This window comes from Symphodus melops (assembly GCF_947650265.1).
Source record: "Symphodus melops genome assembly, chromosome: 4".
In the NCBI taxonomy this organism is placed as follows: Eukaryota; Metazoa; Chordata; class Actinopteri; order Labriformes; family Labridae; genus Symphodus; species Symphodus melops.
This window is the reverse complement of record NC_136694.1, coordinates 28,474,574-28,499,953: the sequence shown is the minus strand read 5'-3', so window position 1 is coordinate 28,499,953 and position 25,380 is coordinate 28,474,574. Positions and strand designations below refer to the sequence as shown.

Here is a 25,380-nt window from a genome sequence, read left to right as displayed (position 1 = left end):
TTATTCTTGCAGCTTTATTTGTGCTGTTCTTTAGTCGCTGTCCTCTGTCCAATCTGAACTCACGTAAAAACTACAACACTTGAAGTGATTTCATGATTTTTTTCAGACGCTCGGGAGCCGGTGGAGAGAAAGGTCAAACACCCGTCAAGAAGGTGGACATAAATGGAGGCGCAGAGTTGCATCATGTCTTTGTATTTCTCGGCGGCTGCGGCGACACGTGATGATGTTACGATGTTATCACTTCTGTGGATGTTGAGATGAAAGAGTCGAGTTTGTCTCGGGGGCAGAAATGATTCCTGAGTTCAGAAGAAGGACACGGGATTGTGAAGCAGAATGGCTTCATGTGAAGTCTATTTGATCTTTAAAGTTTCAACACTTGCTTAATGAATGAAAACCATTGTCTCTTTTATAGATTTCATTTTATTGAAACTGAGTTTTCGGCGAGTTCTTTTCACATCTTCGGTTTGGCTTATTCACTCAAAGGTCCTTGGATTTTTCCTTTGCCTCTTCAAAGAGAATAAAGAGTTTATTTTATCGCTTTACAAAGAGCAGCGTGTTTTTGTATCGTCGTGTAAATTGAACTCTTGTTCTTGTGTCTGCAGGTTTGTCTGGAAACCCCGTCGATTTGGAAAAACGTCATGCGGCGTTTGGCAAGAACTTCATCCCCCCAAAGAAGGCCAAGACGTTCCTGCAGCTGGTGTGGGAGGCTCTGCAGGACGTCACGCTTATCATCCTGGAAATCGCCGCCATCATCTCCCTGGGCCTTTCTTTCTACCATCCACCAGGGGGCGACAGTGAAGGTCGGCGCAGTCGAAGCTGGAGAGATTTTGAAACGATCATCCTCAAAACAACAATCTTAAGAGAACTCATTTGGAGTGATCGTGTCCTTCTCTCCTTCTCGCAGCGTGCGGTCAGGTAGCAGGAGGCGTGGAGGACGAGGGCGAGTCCCAGGCTGGCTGGATAGAGGGCGCTGCCATCTTGTTCTCTGTGATCATCGTGGTTCTGGTGACGGCCTTCAACGATTGGTCCAAGGAGAAGCAGTTCCGCGGCCTTCAGAGCCGCATCGAGCAAGAGCAAAAGTTCACCGTCATCCGCAAAGGCCAGGTCATCCAAATCCCCGTGGCCGAGCTGGTGGTGGGAGACATCGCTCAGATCAAATACGGTACGAGGCCGAGCTTAAAACCTGCTTTAACTTCTTGTTTAACGAGTGTTCTGCTTTTTATTTTACATCGATCTAATCTGACCAAAGAAAGTCAAGATAACTGATCGATCACTTTGACAAAATGTACCGAACAAATAAAGCCCTTTTATTTAGATTTACACAAATCAGATTTTTATTTAGAGCATCAAGATTATTGATCATATTATTTATCATAATTAGATATTTAAAGAAGTTTAAACTCAATGAATTTGAGGCCATACACAACATAACCATGAATTGTTTAACTGTTTTACAAAAAATTTTTTTATATATATATAAAATACTTTTATTGTGTTTTTTTTAGGGAGCCCTTTATAAAATCTGGCCAGGGACAACAGATGAAAATTAGCCTTTTGGCTAACTCTGGCATATTTACAGAAATGTTTATTCATATGCACTGTCCCTATAAAAATAAAGAAATAAAAAAATAATAATATAAATATATATTTTCAGCATTAATTGCAGAAGGTCATTCAATGTTTACGTCGTCGTTCACGCTGCAGCTGTTTGGATAAATAAATAAAATGCATCTTCTGACCTCTCTGTCTGCAGGAGATCTGCTTCCTGCCGACGGGATCCTGATCCAAGGCAACGACCTGAAGATTGACGAAAGCTCTCTGACTGGAGAGTCCGATCATGTCCGCAAGTCCATGGAGAAAGACCCCATGCTTCTGTCCGGTGAGTAAAACACCTGAAGCATGATATTAACATCCCATAATAACTTTGTTTTCTCTTCCTGTTTGGTTCTTGTCTCGATGTGGTAGAGCGTGAAATAAATCAATGTGCATCATGTGAGACGACAGACGAGCTGTCAGGATAAATGATCAATCAACAAGTGAGGAAAAACATCCATTTCTAAAGACAGCTGATCGATGAGGTGTTTACAGGACAACAACAGTCAGGAGCTGATGCATCTAAGTAGATCAAATGTAGAAGTATTGCAAATGATCACAATCAATTTGGCTTTATAGTAGTGCGATTTATTTTTATTTTATTTTTAAATTAAAAAAAAAACATTTTTATATTTTTTATATTTTTTATTTATTTTTTTATTTTTTTTATATTTTTTTATATTTTTTTTTAAATTAAAAAAAAAAATCCTTTATTGGTTTTACAGATTTAATAAAGATGTTTCTGTTGAACACAAAATGTAATGGATGCAAAACGTTGTAGTCCGGAGAGTCTCTGTTAAAGGAAGTTGTCCAGTGACTTAGGGGGACGTCTCTCAAGTTTTGGCCTCTTTGATACAGAAAGGTGTTGGTGTGTCTCAGTGTGTGGGGGGACGTCGGGTAACACACGCCCCTCAGTCCAATACAGATAGAATATAAAAACATCAAATATCACCTTTTATATGTGAAGTCTTAATGTGAAAACATCAAGTGGTAACTTGCTGTTAAATTAGATTATTGGGGAGGTGGGGGCCCTGCTGGTTCGGCGGGGGCCCTGCTGGTTCGGCGGGGGCCCTGCTGGTTCGGTGGGGGCCCTGCTGGTTCGGCGGGGGCCCTGCTGGTTCGTGTCCATAAAAAGCCAAAATGGACCTTAAAAAAAAGTCTAACATATAGTGGACCCAGGATTGATCCATGGGGAACTCCAGTAGACGACATTATAGGTAGTGAATCAGGATTATTATCTGATGGCTGGGAGCCAATCAGAGAAGGATCCAATCAGTGCTCTCCAGCTGTGTAACATTGTGATTAACCGTGTGTTAAATGTCTTCTCAGGGACCCACGTGATGGAGGGATCGGGCCGGATGCTGGTGTCAGCCGTCGGCCTCAACTCTCAGACGGGCATCATCTTCACTCTGCTGGGCGCCAGCGAGAACGACGAGGAGAAGAAGGTCAAGAAAAGTAAGACGCAAGACAAAGAGTGTCACGAAAACATCTGAGGAAACACAGATCTATGATGAAGTACTCAAGGTCATACCGAGGTCAATAAGTGTGTGAAGTGTTTTTTTTGCGGGGAGGAGAAAGATGGCTGCCCTGGTGTCGGCTACTGAATATTTCTACTCTCCTGTCTAAACAGTGCAGAATGGAAATATTTGCACGTTTTTTATCAGCTGGTGTTGATTTTTGAAGTTTCCTCTGTTGTACTAGCCGACTCTGTCAGCAGGTAGAGTTCATCCAGTCTGAGGCTGATTTACAGCAGAGCTGTTTGAAGGGTCTAAATATGACACGTTTGCTTAAAAGAGAGCTTCATCAGTGAATACATGAGACCATGGCGGAGCTCGACGGGACTCGACCGACATGAGATTTTAGCATCTAATGAGAAGAGAAGATAGAACAGATCCCTCTGTGATCACAGAGTCAGAGATATATAATGAAGGCCCCTGTTGATGCATCCATGCTAACATGCTAATACATGTTTTGGAGCTTGTTACAGATGATATGAAGAGCTGATTTTAGATACTGAGACAAATAAGTCAGATGAGTTGAAACCTATCGATCACATTAATATACATTTGTCTCAGATGATTGTTGATGGATCAGAAACAGCTGACAGATTCACATACTTGGTGGCCTTAAAGATTTTTTTTTTTTGCTGAGTCACCGTTGCTTCTGAGTCAACCTAAAGAAAAGTAAAGGCATCCCAAACATATGACTTATTTTCTTACCCTAAAAAAACGGCAGTGGACCGATGTTGTGGCTGCTTGTTGCAATGCATCTTGGTACATGTAGGCTCTGCTGAATGAAGCTCCCCCAGCTGGAGAATTCAACTTTTACTGAGTCAGCAAAAAACAGACTTTATTGGTTCAGTAGACTAAAAAATACCATCAACACTGAACGTCTTTGAAGTAGATCTTAAAAAAGAAGAAAATAATCTCAAGCTTTTACAAAGAACGAGTTTTTAAAAACGCCGCATCATGGTCTCATGGATTCATGAACTCGTGGTACTTCATGACCACTTTACTGAAGCACCAATTTGACATTAATGTGATTGTTGGTTTAAAATGCCAAATGTGCCACCCGGTGTTTGTGTTTGGAGCTGAACCCTTCAAAAGCCAAAGTCCAGATGATCCTCGTACTATCACAGAGCAATTTGATGTAAACCAACAGGCTTCTGCAGTCGGTCTCTATTGCTTTTGATTTGCTTGTGATCATGCTAACCCCCTTTTACCCATGTCTTCTTTCTTTAGTTTGTTTTTGTCTCATCATTTGTTTTACTGGCTAAAGTTTTGAGTTCGTCAGGCATTCATTGTGAACTGGCTGAATGAACCAGCTCAGCGGAGAGAGACGCTCAAGGTTCACATCCGGCCAGATCAAACATCCAACGTTGAATTCCTAATGAGGAGATTTCACCTTCAAATTTCTATTAGACAATCTTTTCACATTGATAAAATGGACTCCTAAACGTAAACATTAAAACAAATAAAAATGTCCCCACCAGCCATTTCTTTAACACGAATGTGTCCTCACAAATATAGGAAAATGAGATCATCAGAGAAACACTCTTTTGTGTCCCTTGTTTTTTTCCAGTAACAATAGACACAGCCTTTTTATGGTCACGCATTGATGCATCAACCTGCTGCGCACACACACACACACACACACACACACACACACACACACACACACACACACACACACACTAATATATAATATATTTCATGCACAAACGTTCATGTCAGGTCACACCCATTCGTTATCATACAAGCAGAAGAGTCAGTGTGTGCAAACACACACAAATCTCATCAGTCACAAACCACAAGATGAATAACAAAGAGCTGTGTGTGTGTGTGTGTGTGTGTGTGTGTGTGTGTGTGTGTGTGTGGGTGTGTGTGTGGGTGTGTGTTTTGAGTTTGCAGATGTCACAATAAAAAGCAAATACTTCCATGTTGGCGAAACATGAAGGAGAGAAATCCACCTGTCTGTTTGTTATCAACACGACCGCCCCGATAACAAACACAGCTTTCTCTGTGGCCCAATTAAAAGTGTAAAATATTATTTTCTTGGACTTTAGATGTGAATTTAACATTATTGATTTAAGCACTGGTTTATTAGCAATTTCACACATTTACAAACATTAGCTTAAGTCAGCGACAGTAAATCAATGAATGAAAGTATCTCTTTCACAGTCGCTCTCATATGAAGAAACTCGATTATAAAGTCAATCCACTTAGTTTAGACACAACATTAAAGCTGCTTTGTTAGCCTGCATGATTGTACATTTCAACAGTTAGCTTCATTAAAGAGTCATTTTGACTATCAGGGGTTATGATGCTTAATAGCTTAAATTATGAATTACGCACATCGCTGATTCACTTCGGCGGTAAAATGCAATTTAACCCCGACTAGATTAAAAATAGTTCCAATTAATGAACCAAAAACCTAAAACCCTTCTCACTGACTGTGTGATTAAACGTCCACCAATGACTGCTGGCTTTTTTTTTTTTGTTGGTGTTGATTAAAAGAAATCTGGGCGGTGCTGTAAAAGTCATGGAAGGCCGCCAACCATTTAATGTCACTTTAATAATTCACGGGAATCCCTCCTTTGATATTGAATTGTTCCAAATGAACCATCCAACATTTTTATTCCCGGGCCCTGAACACAACCTTCCACCAAACACCATTTAAATCGAGCCTTTTGTTTGTCTTCACTTCCTGCTAACCTGACAAACAAACAAGCGCTCGAACCTCCTCGTAAGTAAGTAAGTGAGGAAGTCAAGTTTATTTATGTAGCACCTTTCACAGCACAAGGTCACAAAGTGCTTTTACAACTATTAATCAGTAGAAAATAATAACAAATCAACAACAACAACAACAAGGCGGTGAAATATGACCGATTGAAATTGCAATCAAATCAATGATTTAAATCTAAAAAGATGCGTCTTCAGCTCCTTTTTAAGGGTTGGTGCCGCGACTTCAAAAAGCCCGGTCACCCTTAAGTCTTTAAACGAGCCATCGGGACCCACGAGGACGCTCTGATCTGAGGACCTGAGAGAGCTACAGGGGATGTAGGGTGGAAGTAATATAATCAGGGGGGCCTGTCCATGCAGGGCTTTGTAAACTACAAGAAGGATTTTGAATTGATTGTGAACAGAATCACTGACCATCTAAATAATCTAAATAATGGCGTTATAAGTGTTTGATTTACACACAGCATCACTTTAAAACATTTAGAAGATATGAAGTGTGCTCAGATATTTTTGGAAAGATCGTCTGTCGCAGGAGTTTTTTAACTCTTGGGGGGTTTCCCTGTAGCAGGAAGTTCTTGTGTCTCTCTCCTCTGATTGGTCCATTCCTGCCCACAACACACACAACGACACACACACACCTGTGGGTTTCTATCAGTTTGAACTTTTGTGTTCTCCCTCAGTTTGTTTTGATCTTATTTTTCCTTTGAGCCATCTTATCAGCATTCCGCCCTCTCTCTCTGTCCGAACAGGTAAAAAACAAGGACCCCCCGAAAATCGCAACAAAGGTAACCCCTCCATTCATCCATCTGTCCCCTCTCTCTCTGTCCCTCCATCCTCCCTGTTACTCACCCCCTTCCTCACCCTCCACCCAGCGGCAGTAAGGGGGGGTGTCCAGTCCTTCATCTCTCTCGCTCCTTCTCTGCTCTTCAAAGGGGGACGTTCTCTCGCCTTGCTTTACCTGCGACAGGGTGCAACTCTCAACCGGCATGTCCTTTTTGTCAGCCCAATCAGAGCGTCCACAGTCACCGTGGTAACGGCCAGGTGTGACTTTTGGGGGGGAGCATGTGGGGGGCATTTTTGAGAACGACATAAATGATGATTTGTGGAGTTTATCACTTAAGTCCCCCGTGGTTCACAATATAACCATCTAATGTCAACCTGACACTCAAAGACTGTTCAAGTAGGAATCTTCCTATCGACTAGTTTTCTGGTTGATGAATCAAAAATTTAAATTCAGACTCGTCGACTTGTTCAAAGTTAAGAAAACACTCGATCAGTTAAAAGTCATTATCAATCAGCCAATCGACCAATCATGATTTAGATTTCTTTAAGTCATCGCCATGAAATCTAAATTATCTGACAAACTGATGGCTGCACAGAAAACCTTTAAAAAACTGTTAATCGCTCTGATATTATTTAGAGTGTTGCCAGTTGGTTCAGAGATGGGTTGCTATGACGATCATCTGAGGCTGTAGTGTGTTAGTCTTTATATTTCTATTAAACTCAACATATGCTCGGAGATTTCAAGGCGGCGGTACCTCACTCCGTAGGTCCTCGGGTCGGGAACAGGAGGGTCGCCGGTTCAAGTCCGGCTGTGGACCAAAGTATGGAGCTTGCTCTGCTAGCTGGAGAGGCTACTACTCGGGCACTGCCGAGGTACCCTTGAGCAACACTTCCCTGCGTAGCGGTGTGTGGCAGCCCTTCCACTAATGGATGTCCACAGGTCCTCTTTGTGCGTGTGTGTGTGTGTGATTCGGGCCTACGTGTGGGAGAAGCATGCGCCTTAACAATAACAGAGTGTAAAACTGAATTTCCCTCGGGGATTAATAAAGTTTATCAAAATCAAAAAATGTGGAAGTAGCTTTTCCCGCTAATGACCCACAAACTCTAATAATGCTAAACCTGCTAATGTTCGGCCCCGAGCAGCGCGGAAATGCTTCACACTCAAGAGCAGCTGCCTCCATTGTTAGTTTGTCTTATTGCCTTTTTCCCACCTAGAGCATGATGGGAAATAATCTCTAATAATCTTCCAAAAGATGAGAGTGCAAGATAACAGAGTTTCTGCTGATCCTTTGAGTTTGACTAAAATGCCTTTTTTAGATTTGGGAGGATTTTCCTCGTATAAACTGCACACAAAGTATTTCGTATTCATGACCACGAAACAACACTTTGTTTTCCTCCATTTAATTTGTTCTTTAAGTGATAAAAGCATCTCGGTAAATTTGAATTTATGATCTTAGAAAAACCTGATTGCCCTCCAAATGTCCCGTTCCGCTCTGAGACACAAATATACCCCCCACTGTGAGGGTCACACACACACACACACACACACACACACACGTCCTTTAAAGGTGCCCCTGTGGTGAAATCAAACGCTCCCTCAATAACTAAATATTTAATTGTCATTCGATTTAACGACGTATATGTTTGTGTTGATGACATCATTGCTCCAACCGGCCAACCGTCCTCAGTGTCCCGTGTGATCCGACACATGTCCAACTTCCTCTGCAAGCTGTCTCAACACGCACACACACACAAGTGCTGTCACACACACCGACACACACACATGGCTCCCCCTCCTCCCGACCGCCCGTGGTCGGAGCATCTGCTGCAGACAGAATGCTTCTTGATGTACACAGAAACACGCAACACCAACACTCATCGCACTTTCGCACACAGACATAATTCACAGAGCAGAAGTCACGGATGACCTCCGATAAAAACACAAAGGGAGCAAAATGTGCTGAAACACAGACAGTCGCCAGGAAGTCTTTATGGCTTTTAGAGGTCTCATCCATAACTTATATCCTGTTTATTAGTCGCTTGATAAGTTTTACTGTCCTTATCTTTACAGATGCTGCCTGTCCAACTTCTTCAGTTCCCATTTGGAAATTAAACACTTTGACTTTTGCTCTCAGCCAATAAGAGAGTAAGGATCCGGATCAAGTATTTAATGAAGCTACAGGAACAGAAAAAGTCCCCCAGTGGGATTATTGGGATTACTGTTTTGAAGGCGATGCACTATTCTTTGTTAACACTAAAATAATAATAATAATAATAATCTGTAACGAAAGCTACAACATCATCTGCATACGTATTAATGCAATGACTCGAAAGATGGAGACCTCTGTAGAAAAGCAGCAAACGCTTCCTGTGATTATAATTATTTTAGTTGCATTTCAACAAGAAATGGAAACCACTCCCAGCCCCCCCCCCCCCCCCCCCCTCGCTTCTTGTCTTTCCCTCTTGGCTCAATTGTAACAGGATGGTGCAAACCACACTCTCAGCCCACATACTACCCCCCCCCCCCCCCCCCCCCCCCCCCCAATACGTCATGATTGGGGTTCGGGCCGGTGGTGTAGTTGTCGGAGCACACGCTGCATGTGCGAAGGCTGTGCTCCTCGAGGTGATGCGGCTCAAGCTACAGGTCTGACACTTCCCGTCTCTCTCCCTGATTTCCCAACTCTATCCACTCACCCACAATAAAAGTCCCATCCCCCCCCCCCCCCCCCCCCCCCCCCCCCCCCCCCCCCCCAAAAAGAGAAAGACATAGAAGAGGTTGTACATAGTGACGACCATAAATTAAGAAGGCTTGACTTTTGAATGCTATAATCAAAAGGGCTAAAGTAACATTTATTTAAACATAATTATTAAGTGAGTAAGTTGATAAGTAGACGCCTTACTGCATGGAAGATTCTTGGATCCTTTATTAAGCATCAGGCTCGACTTAAACGTGCACTTCAGTGCAGATGAGTCGTAATAAAACGTTCAAAGCGATGACACATTTAAACATTTAGACTGATGATAAATATGAGAAAGCAAACAGTGCAGTGCTGTTTCTGTGGCTGAAGCGAGGCTGTCGGTGTGTGTGGGAGTTGCACCCTCGCAGTTTTATTGGGCTGTGAGCTGCCGTCTGTTCCGTTTGTGTATCTTCAGTTTCTTTTTCTTTTTTTTTCCGCCTTTTGACTCCTCATTTCTCTCACTGTTGCCTCCTTGCAGGGTGTTGCTCAGGACTTCATGTTGTCTTGTAATCACTGTTTGACTCTCTCCCTCTTCTGTTATTTTTTTCTGTCTTGCTGAAGTCTCCTGCAGCCTCCACAGCTCTGCAGCCTCCTCTGTTCCTCTCTGTCGTGGTTCTGCATCGCTGTCGTTCCTTTCAGTTCTTTGGGGTGATCCTTTGATTTCGTCTTCTGTTTGTTGACTTGCTTCTTTTGATTGTCAGACACCCCCCCTCCCTCTGCCCGCCGTGCGCTCTCCCATGGTTCAGTGCTGCGCCTGTTTTACAGTTCTGTGATTGGTCAGTGGGTCTCAGTCCTGTTCATGTGAAGCTGTGTCAGTTAGTTCTATGTTGTGGCTTGTCTTCAGAGTGGACCATGTGCATAAAGCTCCACAGCTTCCTGGTTTGACACCCACATTCAGATCATCTAAATGTCATGCTGAGTCATGATATAATTACTTCCCTTTTAGGCAAAATATTCTGTGTGGGAGCTTTTTAAGAACCTGAAGAATCTCAGACTGAGGCAGAGTTGACGGTGGAGGAAGTTTTTAGAGTAATCATGTCAGAAAATCAAATTTCCACACTTTCAATATACATTTCCTGGATTTGCACTAACATCCACAATTCTTTGAAGCTCACTGTGGATGTTTTCTGCAGAATATGACCGCTGTGTTGGGAGGAAGTGTGTGTCATCTCAGCCTGTTTCTTTTTTTAGAGAGATTCAACCTCATGCAGGAACCATTTAGCATTATCAGGTTTGCTTTCCTTCAGTGTTTAAACAAGTGTACAAATAGTCCCGCTCATAAATCCTTTGTTTGATTTAGATAGAGAAAAGTGGTGTCATATATTCATTGAACTCTTCTCCGTGTGTTTACAAGTCTAACGTTCAGAAATGTCACACAGGAAGATAAAGAAGGGGAGTGTCAATTTGCTCAAATAGCTCTGCAGTTGGAAATCAACAGAAAAAAAAACCTAGTTGTAATGTTTTAAATGTCAAGTCGATTTACAACATAAGAGCGTTGATATTTTTCTTCTCTGTAATGAAGCTGCTAATTATGCTGTATGAATGAGCAATGAGCCCGTAGATGGAGGGGGGGTCTCAAGCAGCTCCTCTCTCCCACACATCTGTAAATATGGAGAACAACAAGAAGCACCTCACACATGATGCATCACCATCGAAGCCTGTGGATTTGGTGAGCGTGACCGATCCACGTTATAAACGTGCAGCCGCCCATGCCTCAATGGTCACTTCTTGTCTGTGTTTCTAGACAGCTCGATGCAAGTCTCGTTGTCTGAACAGTGCATCACCATTTTCTTGAGTTGGATAATTCTGACAACACGAGGAAGGCAAGTTGTACACGTTTGGGTTTCCTGCAGTATAATTGGTGCCCCGTGTGAGGCCGCTGCAGTAAATGCTTCCTGTTTAAAGGTTGTGTTGTTTACCAATCTCTTTTTATCTCTGTTGCTGTCCAATTAAATAAAGACATATAATAAAGCCCAGAATAATTGGTCAGTGGTTCCAGCACCAGCAGGATTTGAACCAGAGGAGATGAATGGAGTGAATCTTTAGCACGGGAAAGTTTGCTTTCAGTGGGCACACGCCCTTAAACTTTAACCAAAATGCAAATCATACAGCCTGATGTAACAAGAGCTAAATCTTACTATGGAGTACCTTAATTTATTTATTTATTTGTTTGAACAGGGGCAGTGTACAATATACATTAACCTCAAAAAGGAGAGATGCATTGTACCAGGTTGTAGCACTTGTGCTAATTTCCACCTGCAGTCCCTGGGCAGGCTGTTGTCAACATACAAAGTATGTACACTCCAAAGCATTACATTGCATTTAAAACTATCACATACACACTAATTAACACATTAAAACAACAAGCTTTTCAGACAGGTTGACATACATTGAGCGGAGATACAAGAGAAGTGGTGAAGCACTTTTATCTTGTGCAAAGACAAAAGAGAAAATCTCAAGTTTAGCCTTTTTAAAGTCTCACAGCATCTCAGCCACAACCGCAAACATACAGACAGAATACAAACATCCTCAGTGAAAACATCTACACCTAAATACCGGAAACCCGAAACACCAGACCCTGAGCCTTTAAGCCTCTCAGCCTCCTGTCCAAACTGTAAAACACGCAGTATGTGTGCCGCATAGCTCAATAAGATTCTTCCTCTTGTGAATCCGGCAGCAGGATAAATCCTTTTAAAGTCCCGTTCCGTAAACATTTGCTCTGTAGAAGTGGTTCTTGCATGAGGTCCAGTCAGCTTATTCAAATACGTTACAGATCCAACTTTCTGCAGAAAACGTCAGAAAACTGGATCATCACGTAGACGACTTAGCGAAGACAAAAGTCGGTCCAGGTTCGGCAGCAGTGAACCGTCGTCAGAACTTCCTGGTTAGATCTTTCGGCGTCTGTTTTTCAGGAAAACGCTGGAAGTTTTATCACATTTGTCTTTCTTTGTCATCCAGGAATCTTCCGCTGCTTTATGTGCATGATCTGTCGGTATTGTTGGTTCCAGAAGTGATGTTGGCGTTGTTACCAGCAGTGACTCCACACGAGGGATTTACAAACAAGTTAGCAGGTGGACAATGTTTTGAGTATGAACGATCCAATCAGAACATTTTCCAAACACACCTGTGATTCTATCTGGGATCAAATCCTCCGTTTTTCAGTCGGTTTCGTCTGCTCCGAGGTTCATGAGGACAAACAGCTTCAAAACTTGTTTCCATTCATCACCTGCTCACATTTCTTTGGTATGGAAATACGACAAACAGCCGTGGAAGCTGGATTCAATGTAAGCTCGGGCAGATCAAACAGCTCCACGTTCAGTGTTACAGTCCAAACAGGATCCCGGCTGATGAAGTGAAATGCAAATACACAGTTTGTTTATGCAAACGAGGAGCAGAGCTGGCGAGAGCAGACGCCATGTCAGGCTTCAGAGCGTCCAAACTCTGAGCTCTGATGTGAAATAAACACAGAGTGGTGTGTGTGTGTCTTTTTGTGAGTGTGTGTGTGTGTGTGTGTGTGTGTGTGTGTGTGTGAGAGAGGGTGATGTCCTCTCCGTTGTTTCCGTTCTTGTCTGCTGCTCTTCGTTCTGATCTGCTGCTCCCAGCTCGTCTGTGATTCTCTCTGAAAGCTACCTGGACCTTTTCATGAATGTTGTGTGATCATAAAATGATGAGACGCTGCTTCCTGCATTCAGCTAAAAAGGGGGTCACTATGTTAAAGATAAATATCACGGGTCTTTTTTTTTTCTTTCTCTGATCTCTTGAGTAAAGAAACGACCGGCTGCTTTCTGCTCTCCCTACAGACCGAGTCTTTAACAATTTCTCTGCTTCTCTACCCTTCATCCCCACACCGCTCCTGAACCCTGCCCCTCCTTCTTTATTTTTTATGTGTTATTATTTCTTGATTTTATTCATTTACCTTTTGTCAACCTGCAAACCTGCCTCCCTTCATCCTCCCCCCTCCCCCTCCCCCTCCCCGATCCTGACCAAAACCTTCCTCTCTTTCCTCTCATCCTTCGATATTTTCCATCCCATCCTTTTACTCTGTCCACTCCTCTTCCTCCTCCTCCTCCTCCTCCTCCTCCCTTTACTCCCCGACCACCTCCTTACCCCCCTACCTCCTCCTCCTCTTCCTCCCAGCCAAAACCCAGGACGGAATCGCCCTGGAGATCCAGCCGCTGAAGAGCGAGGATGCCACCGAGTCGGAGGAGAAGGAGGAGAAAGAGGAGGTGAAGCAAGTGAAGAAGGTCAACGTGACCAAGAAGGAGAAGTCGGTGCTGCAGGGCAAACTGACCAAACTGGCTGTGCAGATCGGGAAGGCTGGTGAGGAACACGCACACACACACACACACACACACACACACACACACACACACACACACTCGACCATACTAATGCATCACATTTGTCTCATCAGTTTCATAACTACGTTGCAGAAATAAACCCCCGGAGACAAACTAAGAACTGAAGACAAAAACTTCACTCTCTACAAATCCGCCATGTTTAAAACTGTTCTGTAGGATGTGAAGAGGAACGTCAGCGCCAGAGGCTGTGGGTTCAAATCCCGTCCCCTGCTCTTCGCTGCACGTCCTCTCTCAAATGCATCACTTAGAAAAAGAAACAAGTTCAGTTAACTAGACAAAATAAATCCAGAGACAGCAGGGCCCGATGAGAAACAAACCCGTGGATCATGCACGCTTGATCAAAGTGCATTGAAGAGAGCGATCCCGCCCGCCTGAGGGGACGAGGAAGAGAACGAGCGGCCGCAGGATGACCCGAGGGGCTCCCCCGCTGACGCTGAGGACGCGCGACAGGAGCCGAGCGCTGTAAATGTCCTCGCCACCTGAAGCTCGTCCCGCCTTGTTTTTAGGACGTTTCCTGCTGCGTCGTGACGATGCGTCCAGAGCGCCGGCTGAAATATGGCGTCTGGTCTGAACAGATTGGTAGACGTTTGAAGGTCGCTCTGAGGGTCAGACTGCACTCACTGTTATTGGAGAGATGTTTTATCGGGGACGTGATTCATCCCGCGGCTGACACATATTTTCTGTGTCATTACAATTGACCTTAATACACTGAGGCGCTTTCAGGACAGCTTCAGTAATAAAGTCAAACTCGTAACAGAGCGGAAGTGCAATCTGGGTCAGAACACTTTGAAGGGGGGGGGGGGGGCGAAGCCGAGTTTGACACGTTTCACCTGAACTCATCGTGCAGACACACTGCTGTGATCGTGTTCATGAACAAAGCTGGTCTCTGTGTTTGTTGGTGTTTTGTATCGAAACGTAAAAAATCGACATCAACAAGTCGTTTTACGCAAACCAGGAATTCAATTTAAACACAAACGTAGAATAAAAAAGTTCAAAGCAGGAAGTTCAAAGTTCAAACTCTCCTGAGACACTCGGAGTGAAGAATCAGCCCTTAAAGTTGTGAATAAATCCTGTAAAGATGGACGTCGCGTTTTAACGCCACAGTGACGTTTACATCACACGGTTTTTGTTTCACATCTTTTGTCCAAAACTTCGCTGCAAAGTTTTTTTCAAAACAATCAAAATCTTTTTTTTTTTTCTTTTTTTTTTTTAACGATTTTCACTTTGTGTCACTGAAGTGAACGAACGTCCGTGAGTTAGGCGACAGGAAGGGTCCCTGAACGCACCATGACAAAAACATAATCAGACAGCAGCTCCAAAACGATGACACTGTCAGATGCGTTCAAAGACGTTAAACGGTAAATCTTGATCGATCGATTGAATTGAAACGGGTCTTTGTGTTTGCTCGCTCCGCAGGTCTGATCATGTCGGCCGTGACCGTCATCATCCTCATCCTCTACTTCGTCATCGACACGTTCGCCGTTCAGGGACGCTCCTGGGTCGCCGAGTGCACGCCCATCTACATCCAGTACTTTGTGAAGTTCTTCATCATCGGCGTCACCGTGCTCGTGGTCGCCGTTCCAGAGGGGCTGCCGCTCGCCGTCACCATCTCTCTGGCTTACTCTGTCAAGGTGGGAAAGATTAAAGCAAAGAGGATTCTGGGAAATTTGAGAATTTTAAGACCAAGTCATGCGAGCTGAAGATTTGATTTGTGGATGTTTCATTAACTTTAAAGCGAGATAACGCCGGGTTTAACCTCTGACCTTTTGTTCCACATTTTAGAAAATGATGAAGGACAATAACCTGGTGCGTCACCTGGACGCCTGCGAGACCATGGGGAACGCCACGGCCATCTGCTCCGACAAGACGGGAACGCTGACCATGAACAGGATGACGGTGGTGCAGGCGTACGTCGGTGACACGCACTACAAAACCGTCCCCGAACCCGACGCCATCAAACCCGAGACCCTGGAGATGATGATCAACAGTATTTCCATCAACTCTGCGTACACCACCAAGATCCTGGTGAGAGCGCCGCCGCCAGGCTACGGCGTGAACACGAAACACGGGACCTCGACCGACTGTGTGGGACCTTTCGAGTGTTTAGAAAACACATTTTCATTTGTTAAAATAAGATTCGGAAAACGATTGTGAGATTGAAATGATGAATGAAGTCAGTGTGTTGTTCGTCGTGCGTGAATGCTCGCCGCCGCCGCCGCCGCCTTCCCGGGGAGACGCGCTAATCGTTTGTGCTGCGCTGGGATCACTGCAGGTGTCTAATCAGTTTAGAAAAAAATAGCGGCGTCCCAAGTGTTGTTAATCGTTCTAATTTTACAACCCTGGTAAATCAACCCACGGGGATGTGACTGCACGCCACGCGGCTTCACCACGCACGCACACACGAGACGGCGTGTGAACGAACAAACTGGAAAAAATCATCAGGGCCTCTTTTTTCTTTTTCTTTTTTTTTTTTTAAATACAGAAAACAAAGTAAAAAAAATAAAAAAAATGGAGTCGTGCTCTTGTGTTGTAAACCCTTTTTGTCCCCTCTCAGCCTCCTGAGAAGGAAGGCGGCCTTCCTCGCCACGTCGGCAACAAGACGGAGTGCGCCCTCCTGGGCCTGGTCCTGGAGCTGAAGAGGGACTACCAGCCAATCAGAGACGAGATCCCTGAGGAGAAACTCTACAAGGTGTACACCTTCAACTCGTCCCGCAAGTCCATGAGCACCGTGCTGAAGAACGCCGACGGAGGCTACAGGATGTACAGCAAGGGAGCGTCGGAGATCGTCCTCAGGAAGTGAGAGACGAGGTCAAACAATCCGATGATGTCACGGATGACGCCTCTGACCCGCACTAATGTCCTCGTCTGTCTCCTCCAGATGTTCTCGTATCCTGGACGCGCAGGGTCAGCCCCGGATCTTCAAGCCGAAGGACCGCGATGAGATGGTGCGTAAAGTGATCGAGCCGATGGCGTGCGACGGGCTCAGGACCATCTGTGTGGCGTACAGGGACTTTCCTGCCGAGGCCGGAGAGCCGGACTGGGACAGCGAGAACGACATCCTGAACGAGCTCACCTGCATCATGGTGGTTGGCATCGAGGACCCCGTCAGACCTGAGGTACGCAGACCGTCTCCCACGGTTACGATCGGAGTCAAGAACCTTAAAAAGGTTTTTTAATTTATTGATGTTGAATTAAAACATCAACAGGAATATTCCCATGAGCGTTAAACATCTCTTACACGAGGGAGTCCTGACCAAGACGGTCTACGATGTCAAAGACCGTGACATGATACGATAAATGTACCCACGAGAGGACAAGATTTCAAAATAAAAGCTCATAAAAACGGGATTTCAAGCCCGGGATGAATCCCAAAAAATGGGATTCATAGTTTTTCTTCTTGTATTTTCTTCACGTTTAAGACGCTGCAGTTATTTTGAACTTTTGTATGTGTTGTTGGATTTGCGTCATTTCTAATTTTGCAGCATGTTTCTCATGAATTGAATGGTTCCGGTTCAAAACCCTTTTTTTTTTTTTTTTAGAAAATATTTTTACACTGATAGCAAAAAATAAAGATTTGAGAGAAATAAAAAGTATTTCCAGAGAGATTTTTTTTTCTCAGAAATAAAAATGCTTTCTCTCAAAACTTTTTTTATTCTCAAATATTATTTTTTGCTATTTGTATGAAAACTTTTTCTCTCATATAATTTATCTTTTCGCATGTAATAAAGACACAAATCTAACTCCTTCAGGTGCAGCTCATCACATGACACAGATACACTTGAGTTTTGTTTTCTTCGTAAAGAAGGAAACGGAGACAAACTGATCAGACGGCTGCTCAGAGACATGAAAAAAAAAAAAAAAAAAAAAAGGATATGAGAGCAAAAAGTCAATAAGCCATGACAAACATCCGGCGTGTTCTGTCCTGTTCAGGTGTGCAGAGTGATGCAGCGATGTGTTAAATGAAGCCTGTAATGAAGCCTCGCTGCTGCCTGCTGCTTTAATGTCAGAGCACAAAGATCACAGACGGGATGGAAATAACCGGCGAGCAGCAGGAGGCGCTCAGCAGCTCAGACCTGAATTTCTAAGCAAGCCGAGGCGTGATGTGCACGAGTTTAGCTCAGCACCAGAAACATAGTTCTTTTTTATTATTGTGTGAAGAGAGAGAGAGAGAGGGGGGGGGGGGGGGTTAGAAAGTCATCAAAATAAAAGGAAACAAAGAAGGAAACACAACAAAAGGGAGAAAGAAGAAGAGTGGACTTTGAGGAAGTGAAGAGTTTGAAGGCAGGGTTGGTCATTTTCAAAAACTAGCATGATTTTGAACGTAGCATTCCCTTAGTGCTCCTTCTGCACCCCCGTCTAAAGCCCCGCCCCCTCACTTACATGCACGATGTGAGGTGACCTCAGCTCGTCGCTTGCATTCGTTGATCAGGTTTATTTTTTTACAGCTTTACAAACTGCCACAGATGTCGGATTGTCTTTGTTCCTTTTTCAGAGAACCCGAGTTATTAATTTCTGTCAGGACCTAAAGACACATTTCAACCAAAGTATCTAGACAAAGTTACCAACGCTGCTTTTAAGGATTTAAATGTGTTTTCACGGCGTGTTTAGGTTTGGGGTCTCCGTGTCATACGCCGGGCAGCGCCAGTCGCTAAGATGCTAGCTACTTTTGAAAAGTCTCTTAGCAGCTTCAAGGTCATGACCCAACGACGAGGACATTTCTGTAACCCCATGAGCCGTGTGTTTAGAAGAAAAGGTTTCGGCTGTAGATGTGATGCTCGGTGTAGTTCAGCTTTAATCCCTGCGCAGGTGAAGAGGGAGGTCTGGACACGATGAAAGGGCTTTGGGAGATGATGTATCTATGACATTGACCTTTTTTCCTTCCTGTATTCACGGTAGGTCGCTCCTCTCAAAGCTCTGAAGTGTGAGTGTATTTGTGTGCGGACGCTGAACTCCCGTTGCTCGTCATGAAACAGCAGCGGAGCCTCCTGTTGAGCTCCACAGCTTTGTGTTTTGTCCACGTGGACTCTGGTCCCACATCCAGGCGTCTGGAGAAGATTTATCACGGCGAGCTTTAGTCACCTTCAGAGTGCGTCTCACTCGGTTTGAAGCTGCCTTTGTGGGAAAATCCTCAAAGAAAAGTTCAAAGAAAAAAAAAAAAAGGCTGAAAAGTTTCTCTGACGTCTTCCGTAATTTTTTTTTCTTTTTTAATCCTAAAAACTTCCTCGTGTGATGTCGCACTCTTGCAGGTACCTGAGGCGATTTCTAAGTGTCAGCGCGCTGGCATCACAGTGCGCATGGTCACCGGAGACAACATCAACACCGCCCGCGCCATCGCCACCAAGTGTGGCATCCTGCTGCCCGGGGAGGACTTCCTGTGTCTGGAGGGGAAAGAGTTCAACCAGCAGATCCGAAACGACCAAGGAGAGGTGAGACGAACACACACACACACACACACACACACACACACACACACACACACACACACACACACACACACACACACACACACACACACACACACTCGGAGTGTGGCACGTTGTTACTGCAGCTGTCTGGGAGAAGGTTGAAGTTATTTATGAGAAGTTCTACAAGTTTACACGCAGGCTCTCAAAGACGTGACTGTAAAGCCGTGTTGGCCAATCAGAAGCAGAGATGAAACATTACTGGTTCCGGGAGGCTAACGAGGAGCTAACCAGTTCACAGAAAATGTAACAACATTCACGACCATGTGAGATTTTTCCCTGCGTTTAATTTACCTTCGCTCGCTCTGTGCTTTGATTGACATTTGGCGTTGATCAAAACATTTGTGGCCACGCCCACTCAGCCCTGAATCACGTTTTTGAACCAGTCGTTGTTTATTTCCTCTCAGAGGTTTGTGGATGATCACAGAGAGGTTTCTATCTTAAAGTGCCGAGTGCTTTCTTCATGGTAAATGTATTTTATTTTGAAAAGCAGATTATTTAACGAACGTCCTTTTTTAACGTTTGCAGGTGGAGCAGGAGCGTCTGGACAAAGTTTGGCCCAAACTTCGTGTTCTGGCTCGTTCGTCTCCGACAGACAAACACACTCTGGTCAAAGGTCAGTTACTCTTTTAATTGTGCTTTAAAGTGCTTCATTTTCCTTCAAAATAAAAGCAGGTTTTTGACCCAAACCTAAAAGTAAACGGCTTGAACGTCACTGAAAACAAAATCATGGCAAAAAGTGATTTGAAATAAAAGTTACTTAAAAATCCGAGTCATCAAAATTCACTATTTAAAAATCCGGATTTTAAAGTTGAATTGTTTGACTCCAGTGTGCGATGTTTTGAGGTCATCCATCCTTTTTGTTTTACACATCTGGAAACCTCCGGCCTCAGATTTAAACATCGACGTCTTCACAGTAGATGAACAGATGAAAACGCAGCTCAGTGATTGAAGGATAACAGACGTTAGCGTTCCTTCGTCCTTCTCGACTCCTCACTAACCTTTTTGTTTCTCTCCGCTCCGCTGATCAGGAATCATCGACAGCACGGTGGGAGAAACTCGACAGGTGGTGGCCGTGACAGGAGACGGAACCAACGACGGCCCCGCCCTCAAAAAAGCTGACGTGGGCTTCGCCATGGTAAGAAGAACCCCGCCCCCCCTTTTTTTTTCCTCCTCCTCTCGTGTTTGTGTCCTCTCCTCGTCTGCTGCTTCGGCTCGCTCTGCATCATTACCGCCAAAATAAAAGCCCTCGGCGTCTCTAATGCAGCCATGAAATAAGCCTTCTCTCGGAGCGTCGTGCCTGCGCTCGGCTTCATTAGGAAGGCTGTGAAATGAAGAATAAATCAATAAATGTTTAAGCTTCATCAGCAGAGTGAGGTCACGATTATTCTCCAAAGACAAACAGACAGAGAATCTGCGTCTGTCTTTTTTTTTTTAATGTCTTTTTAATATTCAGTTTCTGCTCACACTGCAGGAGTTTATAAATATTTCAATATTTCAGATTTTGAATTCGGGCAGCATCAAACATCTTCACAGATTTTCTTCTTCTTAATCTCAAACACGACCAGATGTGAACAGCTCAACACATCGCAGCCTGTTCTTAGGATCCGTGGAGGAACAGGGGCGAGCTGCAGGTCCGATTGTAACTTTGAGTGGTACAGTGGTCGCCATGACGACACTTGAAACAGTCCTCCCTGGTCTCTCTCTCTCGGGGATAGCGGTCCTCTCTCGGGGATTCACGTCTTCCGTCAGATCCTTTCATGACCTCGTCCTCAAGATGTCGGACTGGATCTACCTACTGGTGAGCGGTTCCGTGCGGCCTCCAGTCGTGGCGCGACCTCGCGATCGTCTGGAAGGAGGAATCGGACCTTCAATGGAGCCGATTCTCCTGCAGTGTGAGCCCGGCGTCAAACCTTCAAACGCTTTTCTGTTGGTCGTCCTTTAACGGACAGTTTGAGTCAAACAGAGACTTACTGGTGGGTCTGTGTTGGTCTCGGTTAGTCTGGTCTTTATTTATAGAGCACATTTATCACAAGGTGGACCAAAGTGCTGAACAGTAAGTTTGGAAAAATACATCACATGGCAAAAAATCCTGAAGAAACGTAAAAGCAAATTTAAAAACAAGTAAAAACTTAAAGTTTATCGTGAACGCTGCAGAACTCTGACGTGGTTCCTCCCTTCAGGTCAGACTGAGCAGAATCTGTTCAGACTGATCCAAACTCTGGGTTGAAAACAGGAACAGTAGGCAGCTCGTGACCCCAAAGCATGATGGGAACTGTAGTGTGTCCAATAGTAGAACCAGGGAGAAAATGTGCAGCTGAAACAGCTCTGCAGACTGAGTTGAACCTGATGAACGATCGGATGACACTGAAGGCGTCGGTCGTCACAGTAAGCCGGCTCGATGAGGAGCTGCGTGTCCTCACTCTTGTTGTTGTTGTTGTTGTTGTGACCTTTATTTTTGGGCAAGGTCGTGTGAACACGGAGCTCTCCTGCAGGCGGCGGAGCAGCTGCTGTGCTGTCAGACTGCAGCTTCCTCTGCTACTTAAAAAAAAAATAAAAATAAACCCCACGACCTCCCCGTCCTGATGTGAGACACTTTTTGAAAACCGTTCAGTTATCGCCCCCGTGTCCCAGTTTAATTATCGCCTGTTTAACTTTAAACACAGACGGAGGGAGAGAGAGAGAGAGAGTCACCTCCGTCTGCAGCTCCCATCACAGCTTCTTCACGGTTACTGTTTTATTTTCAACAAGCCGCTCACAGAGCCGCTCACACTCAGATCACCTGGAGGTCAGAGGTCAAACTCCTCCAGCCTTTCTGTTGACAGTGAAAGCTCTCGGCCCGCCCTCGTACCCGTCGCAGCGCGCTGCAGGTAGAGGAGACGAGTGTTGCTGAGGTTGTAGAAAAAGGGTTCAGCAGGTGTAATGACGTGTTCAGTCCTCTGTTATCTGTGTGAGTTAAAGTGACCAGGCATGTTTGTTTTTATTCCACTGTAAGGTGACTTTGAATAAAATTTATTATTATTGTTATTATTATTATTATTATTATCATTATTATCATCGTCTCTCAGCTCAACGCCCAATGGTTCGACATGTTCATGCCATGTTAGAGCGAAATGTAACAAAATAAAATGTAACAAAATAAAATGTAACAAAATAAAATGTAGCAAAATAAAATGTAGCAAAAAATTTAACAAAATAAATGTAACAAAATAAAATGTAACAAAATAAAATGTAAGAAAAAAGTAACAAAATAAAATATAACAAAATAAAATGTAGCAAAATAAAATGTAACAAAAAAAATGACAAAATAAAATATAACAAAATAAAATGTAACAAAAAAATGTAACAAAACCCAAACTGTAGTAACGGGTCGATTATGTAACAAAATGCTGAAACGTAACTTCTTTCACAAAATGTTACAACTTTTGGGGGGGAAAAAAGTTACAACATTTCAGGCTCAGCATTTTGTTACACTTGGACTCTAACAATCCTCTTTTAATGAAATGAAACTCTTAAAGTCCTTTAACAAGGAGTGACTGAGGCGTCATCGTCTCCTCTCTGCTTCTCTTCAGGGAATCGCCGGCACAGACGTGGCGAAGGAGGCGTCCGACATCATCCTGACCGACGACAACTTCACCAGCATCGTCAAAGCCGTCATGTGGGGAAGGAACGTCTACGACAGCATCTCCAAGTTCCTGCAGTTCCAGCTGACTGTCAACGTGGTGGCCGTGACCGTGGCGTTCACCGGCGCCTGCATCACACAGGTAGGAAAAAACAACATCCCGCCGTCGCCAGCAAATCTCCGTTTATACCGGAGTTAGAGGAGGTTTTTGAACTTGTGAATCTGCTGTTGGTGAACTTGCACGTTGGAGCTGCAGCGACCTCGTGGTTCGGTTGTTTTTGCGTTCTCGTGGCTTTGATGGCCGTCCAGGATTCCTTAAAGCGACGACCTCCAAACTCCAAACCTGAAAAACGAAGACGATGCTGAAGTGCAAAGTCGTGCAGGATCACAGGAAGTCACATCCAACACAGCAGAAATCGACATGTTTACATCCTGGTACTAAAAACCACATGGGTACTGGCACCCACTGTACGGGGGAGAGGGGGGCGGGGGGGTGTTTGGATATGTGTTATCCATAGTGACATGATTGACAGGTCGGTGTGAGAGGCTTAAAACCCGCCTCCAGCCTGTGGTTAAGTTGAGGATTTCCAACATGGCGGCTGCTGCTGATGAGCCTCCTGCAGGAACAGACGGATGACGTCACGCCGGCTTCGTTAAACCGGACACAGGAAGGACAGGAAGAGCGTGGTCGCTGCTGTCCTGCCTGCTCAGATTAGTCGTCATGCTGTGGATGATCAAAACATAGTTTTTACATTTTTATCTGATCTGCTGCTCTCTGATTGATCCGTACGATTCCCTGTTTGATCAAATCTCCACAGAAGACAAAAAAAAAAAAAAAAGTTTGTATTTTCATGTTCCGGTGTGAGCGCTGCGAGGAGGTGAGGCGGCGTGTCACACTTTTTCCTTTCTCTGTGTCCTAATGTGTCTCTTATCAGGAAGCTGAACTCCTGACACAACATAAAGAGAGAGAGAGTGACTTGCGGCTGTGTATTAATTGAAAGGCTCACAGCTGGCAGGGCAGATAACTAACTCGTCTGCAGAGCGCCGAGCTCAAAGTAGGCTAAGATGCAGCCTGAAACCATGGCAACACGTCGCCATCATCGTCCTGAAATATAACTGGGACTCAGCAGGTCTGCGGCCTGTTTGTACGACTGATCATCGGCGCTCGCTTCCTGACACGTTGGCACACGTCGTTAGAGCCTGTAAAACGGCTCTTTTATTGTTTGCAGAGGGAGGCGTGGGCTTCATCCTGTGATGTGTGAATTCTGCATTTATGTTACGTTTTTTAAATCCGTCCGGCGTTTTTTCCCTGATTCTGTGTGCTGGCGGAAAAACAAGCGAAACACAAAGTAAATCTCTGCATTGGATAAAAAAAAAAAAAAAAACGCCGTAACGCTTCCTCCTGAGGGGAGTCACTCTGACCCGCTTACCTCTCTGTGACCTGCTGCGAGGCGGCAGGACTTCACTTCAGACGAGTTAATGCTCACTTTTTAAATCTGTTTTTATGGCACCGAGATGACGACAGCCGTTGAAACAGGGCTTCGGTTATGTGGGGTGAGTCATCAGAGAGTGTATAAAGAAGTGGATTTAACCTCAATACCCAGGTGGAGCCTTTAACCTGCTTTCTATCACACGGCCTGCAGGGGGCGACGCTGTGTCTGACATCCAATCCAATCCAACTTTATTTAATTAAGCACTTTAAAACAACCACAGCTGACCAAAGTGCTGTACAATAAATTAACAAAAAGTAAAAAAAAAAAAAAAAAAAAAAAAAAGGATTAAAAAGAAAAAAAAATTAACAGATTACTTTTTTTTTTCTTTTTTTTTCACTCCAATAATTCATCCAGTTCTACAACTTGTCACACACAATATATGCTGTGTGCAAGTGATGCTCCAGGACAGACCCGGCTACAACTCAGATCTGCAGTCAGCTCTGACCCAGGTCCAAATGTGACACCAGCTGCTGCAGACAGAGACTGTTGGACCTGGACTGAGGGGGACGAGGTCTTTGTGACTTTGGTCGAAGGTGGAAAATATTTCATTGAAGGAAAAAGAGACTTCAGCTTCTCCGCTCCTTTAAATCAGGCCTTCAAACTTTATTATTCACTCAGGCGTTCAATTAGAAATATACTTTCTGGCCTACTCCAACAAATTACCTTATCGAGTACTTTTACATTTTTCTGTCTTTTAACGATGTCTTCCTGTTGCACAGGGTGTCTGAACAGCTCTATATGAATAAACTTCATCCTTCAGCTGTGTTACATTAAACATGTTCTAACCCGTGGCGTTCCTCGTCTTCCTCCTGCAGGACTCTCCTCTGAAGGCCGTGCAGATGCTCTGGGTCAACCTCATCATGGACACTCTGGCGTCTCTGGCTCTGGCCACGGAGCCGCCCACCGAGTCTCTGCTGCTGCGGAAACCGTACGGGCGCAACAAGCCGCTCATCTCCAGGACCATGATGAAGAACATCCTGGGCCACGCCGTGTACCAGCTCGTCATCATCTTCACGCTGCTCTTCGCCGGTGAGTCACAAACCGGAAACGTCTTGAACTCTAAATGAGGAATGAGGAAACATCAGCT

At 44.4% G+C, this 25,380-nt stretch overlaps 1 protein-coding gene across 1 annotated transcript in view; it reads left to right on the top strand.

Moving 5' to 3' along the window:
- Window positions 1-25,380, top strand: part of LOC306823106 (plasma membrane calcium-transporting ATPase 2-like) — a gene marked incomplete at its 5' end in the record, with an annotated part of 49,365 nt that overhangs the window by 8,456 nt on the left and 15,529 nt on the right. Inside the window, 15 exons of the mRNA XM_079342471.1 lie at window positions 603-800; window positions 905-1,162; window positions 1,754-1,879; window positions 2,923-3,048; window positions 6,584-6,619; window positions 13,493-13,675; window positions 15,133-15,347; window positions 15,499-15,741; window positions 16,271-16,512; window positions 16,595-16,832; window positions 18,963-19,142; window positions 19,707-19,794; window positions 20,210-20,316; window positions 22,751-22,942; window positions 25,109-25,322. Coding sequence (XP_079198597.1) covers window positions 603-800; window positions 905-1,162; window positions 1,754-1,879; window positions 2,923-3,048; window positions 6,584-6,619; window positions 13,493-13,675; window positions 15,133-15,347; window positions 15,499-15,741; window positions 16,271-16,512; window positions 16,595-16,832; window positions 18,963-19,142; window positions 19,707-19,794; window positions 20,210-20,316; window positions 22,751-22,942; window positions 25,109-25,322 — 2,646 coding nt within the window. The remainder of the gene's footprint in view (window positions 1-602; window positions 801-904; window positions 1,163-1,753; window positions 1,880-2,922; window positions 3,049-6,583; window positions 6,620-13,492; window positions 13,676-15,132; window positions 15,348-15,498; window positions 15,742-16,270; window positions 16,513-16,594; window positions 16,833-18,962; window positions 19,143-19,706; window positions 19,795-20,209; window positions 20,317-22,750; window positions 22,943-25,108; window positions 25,323-25,380) is intronic.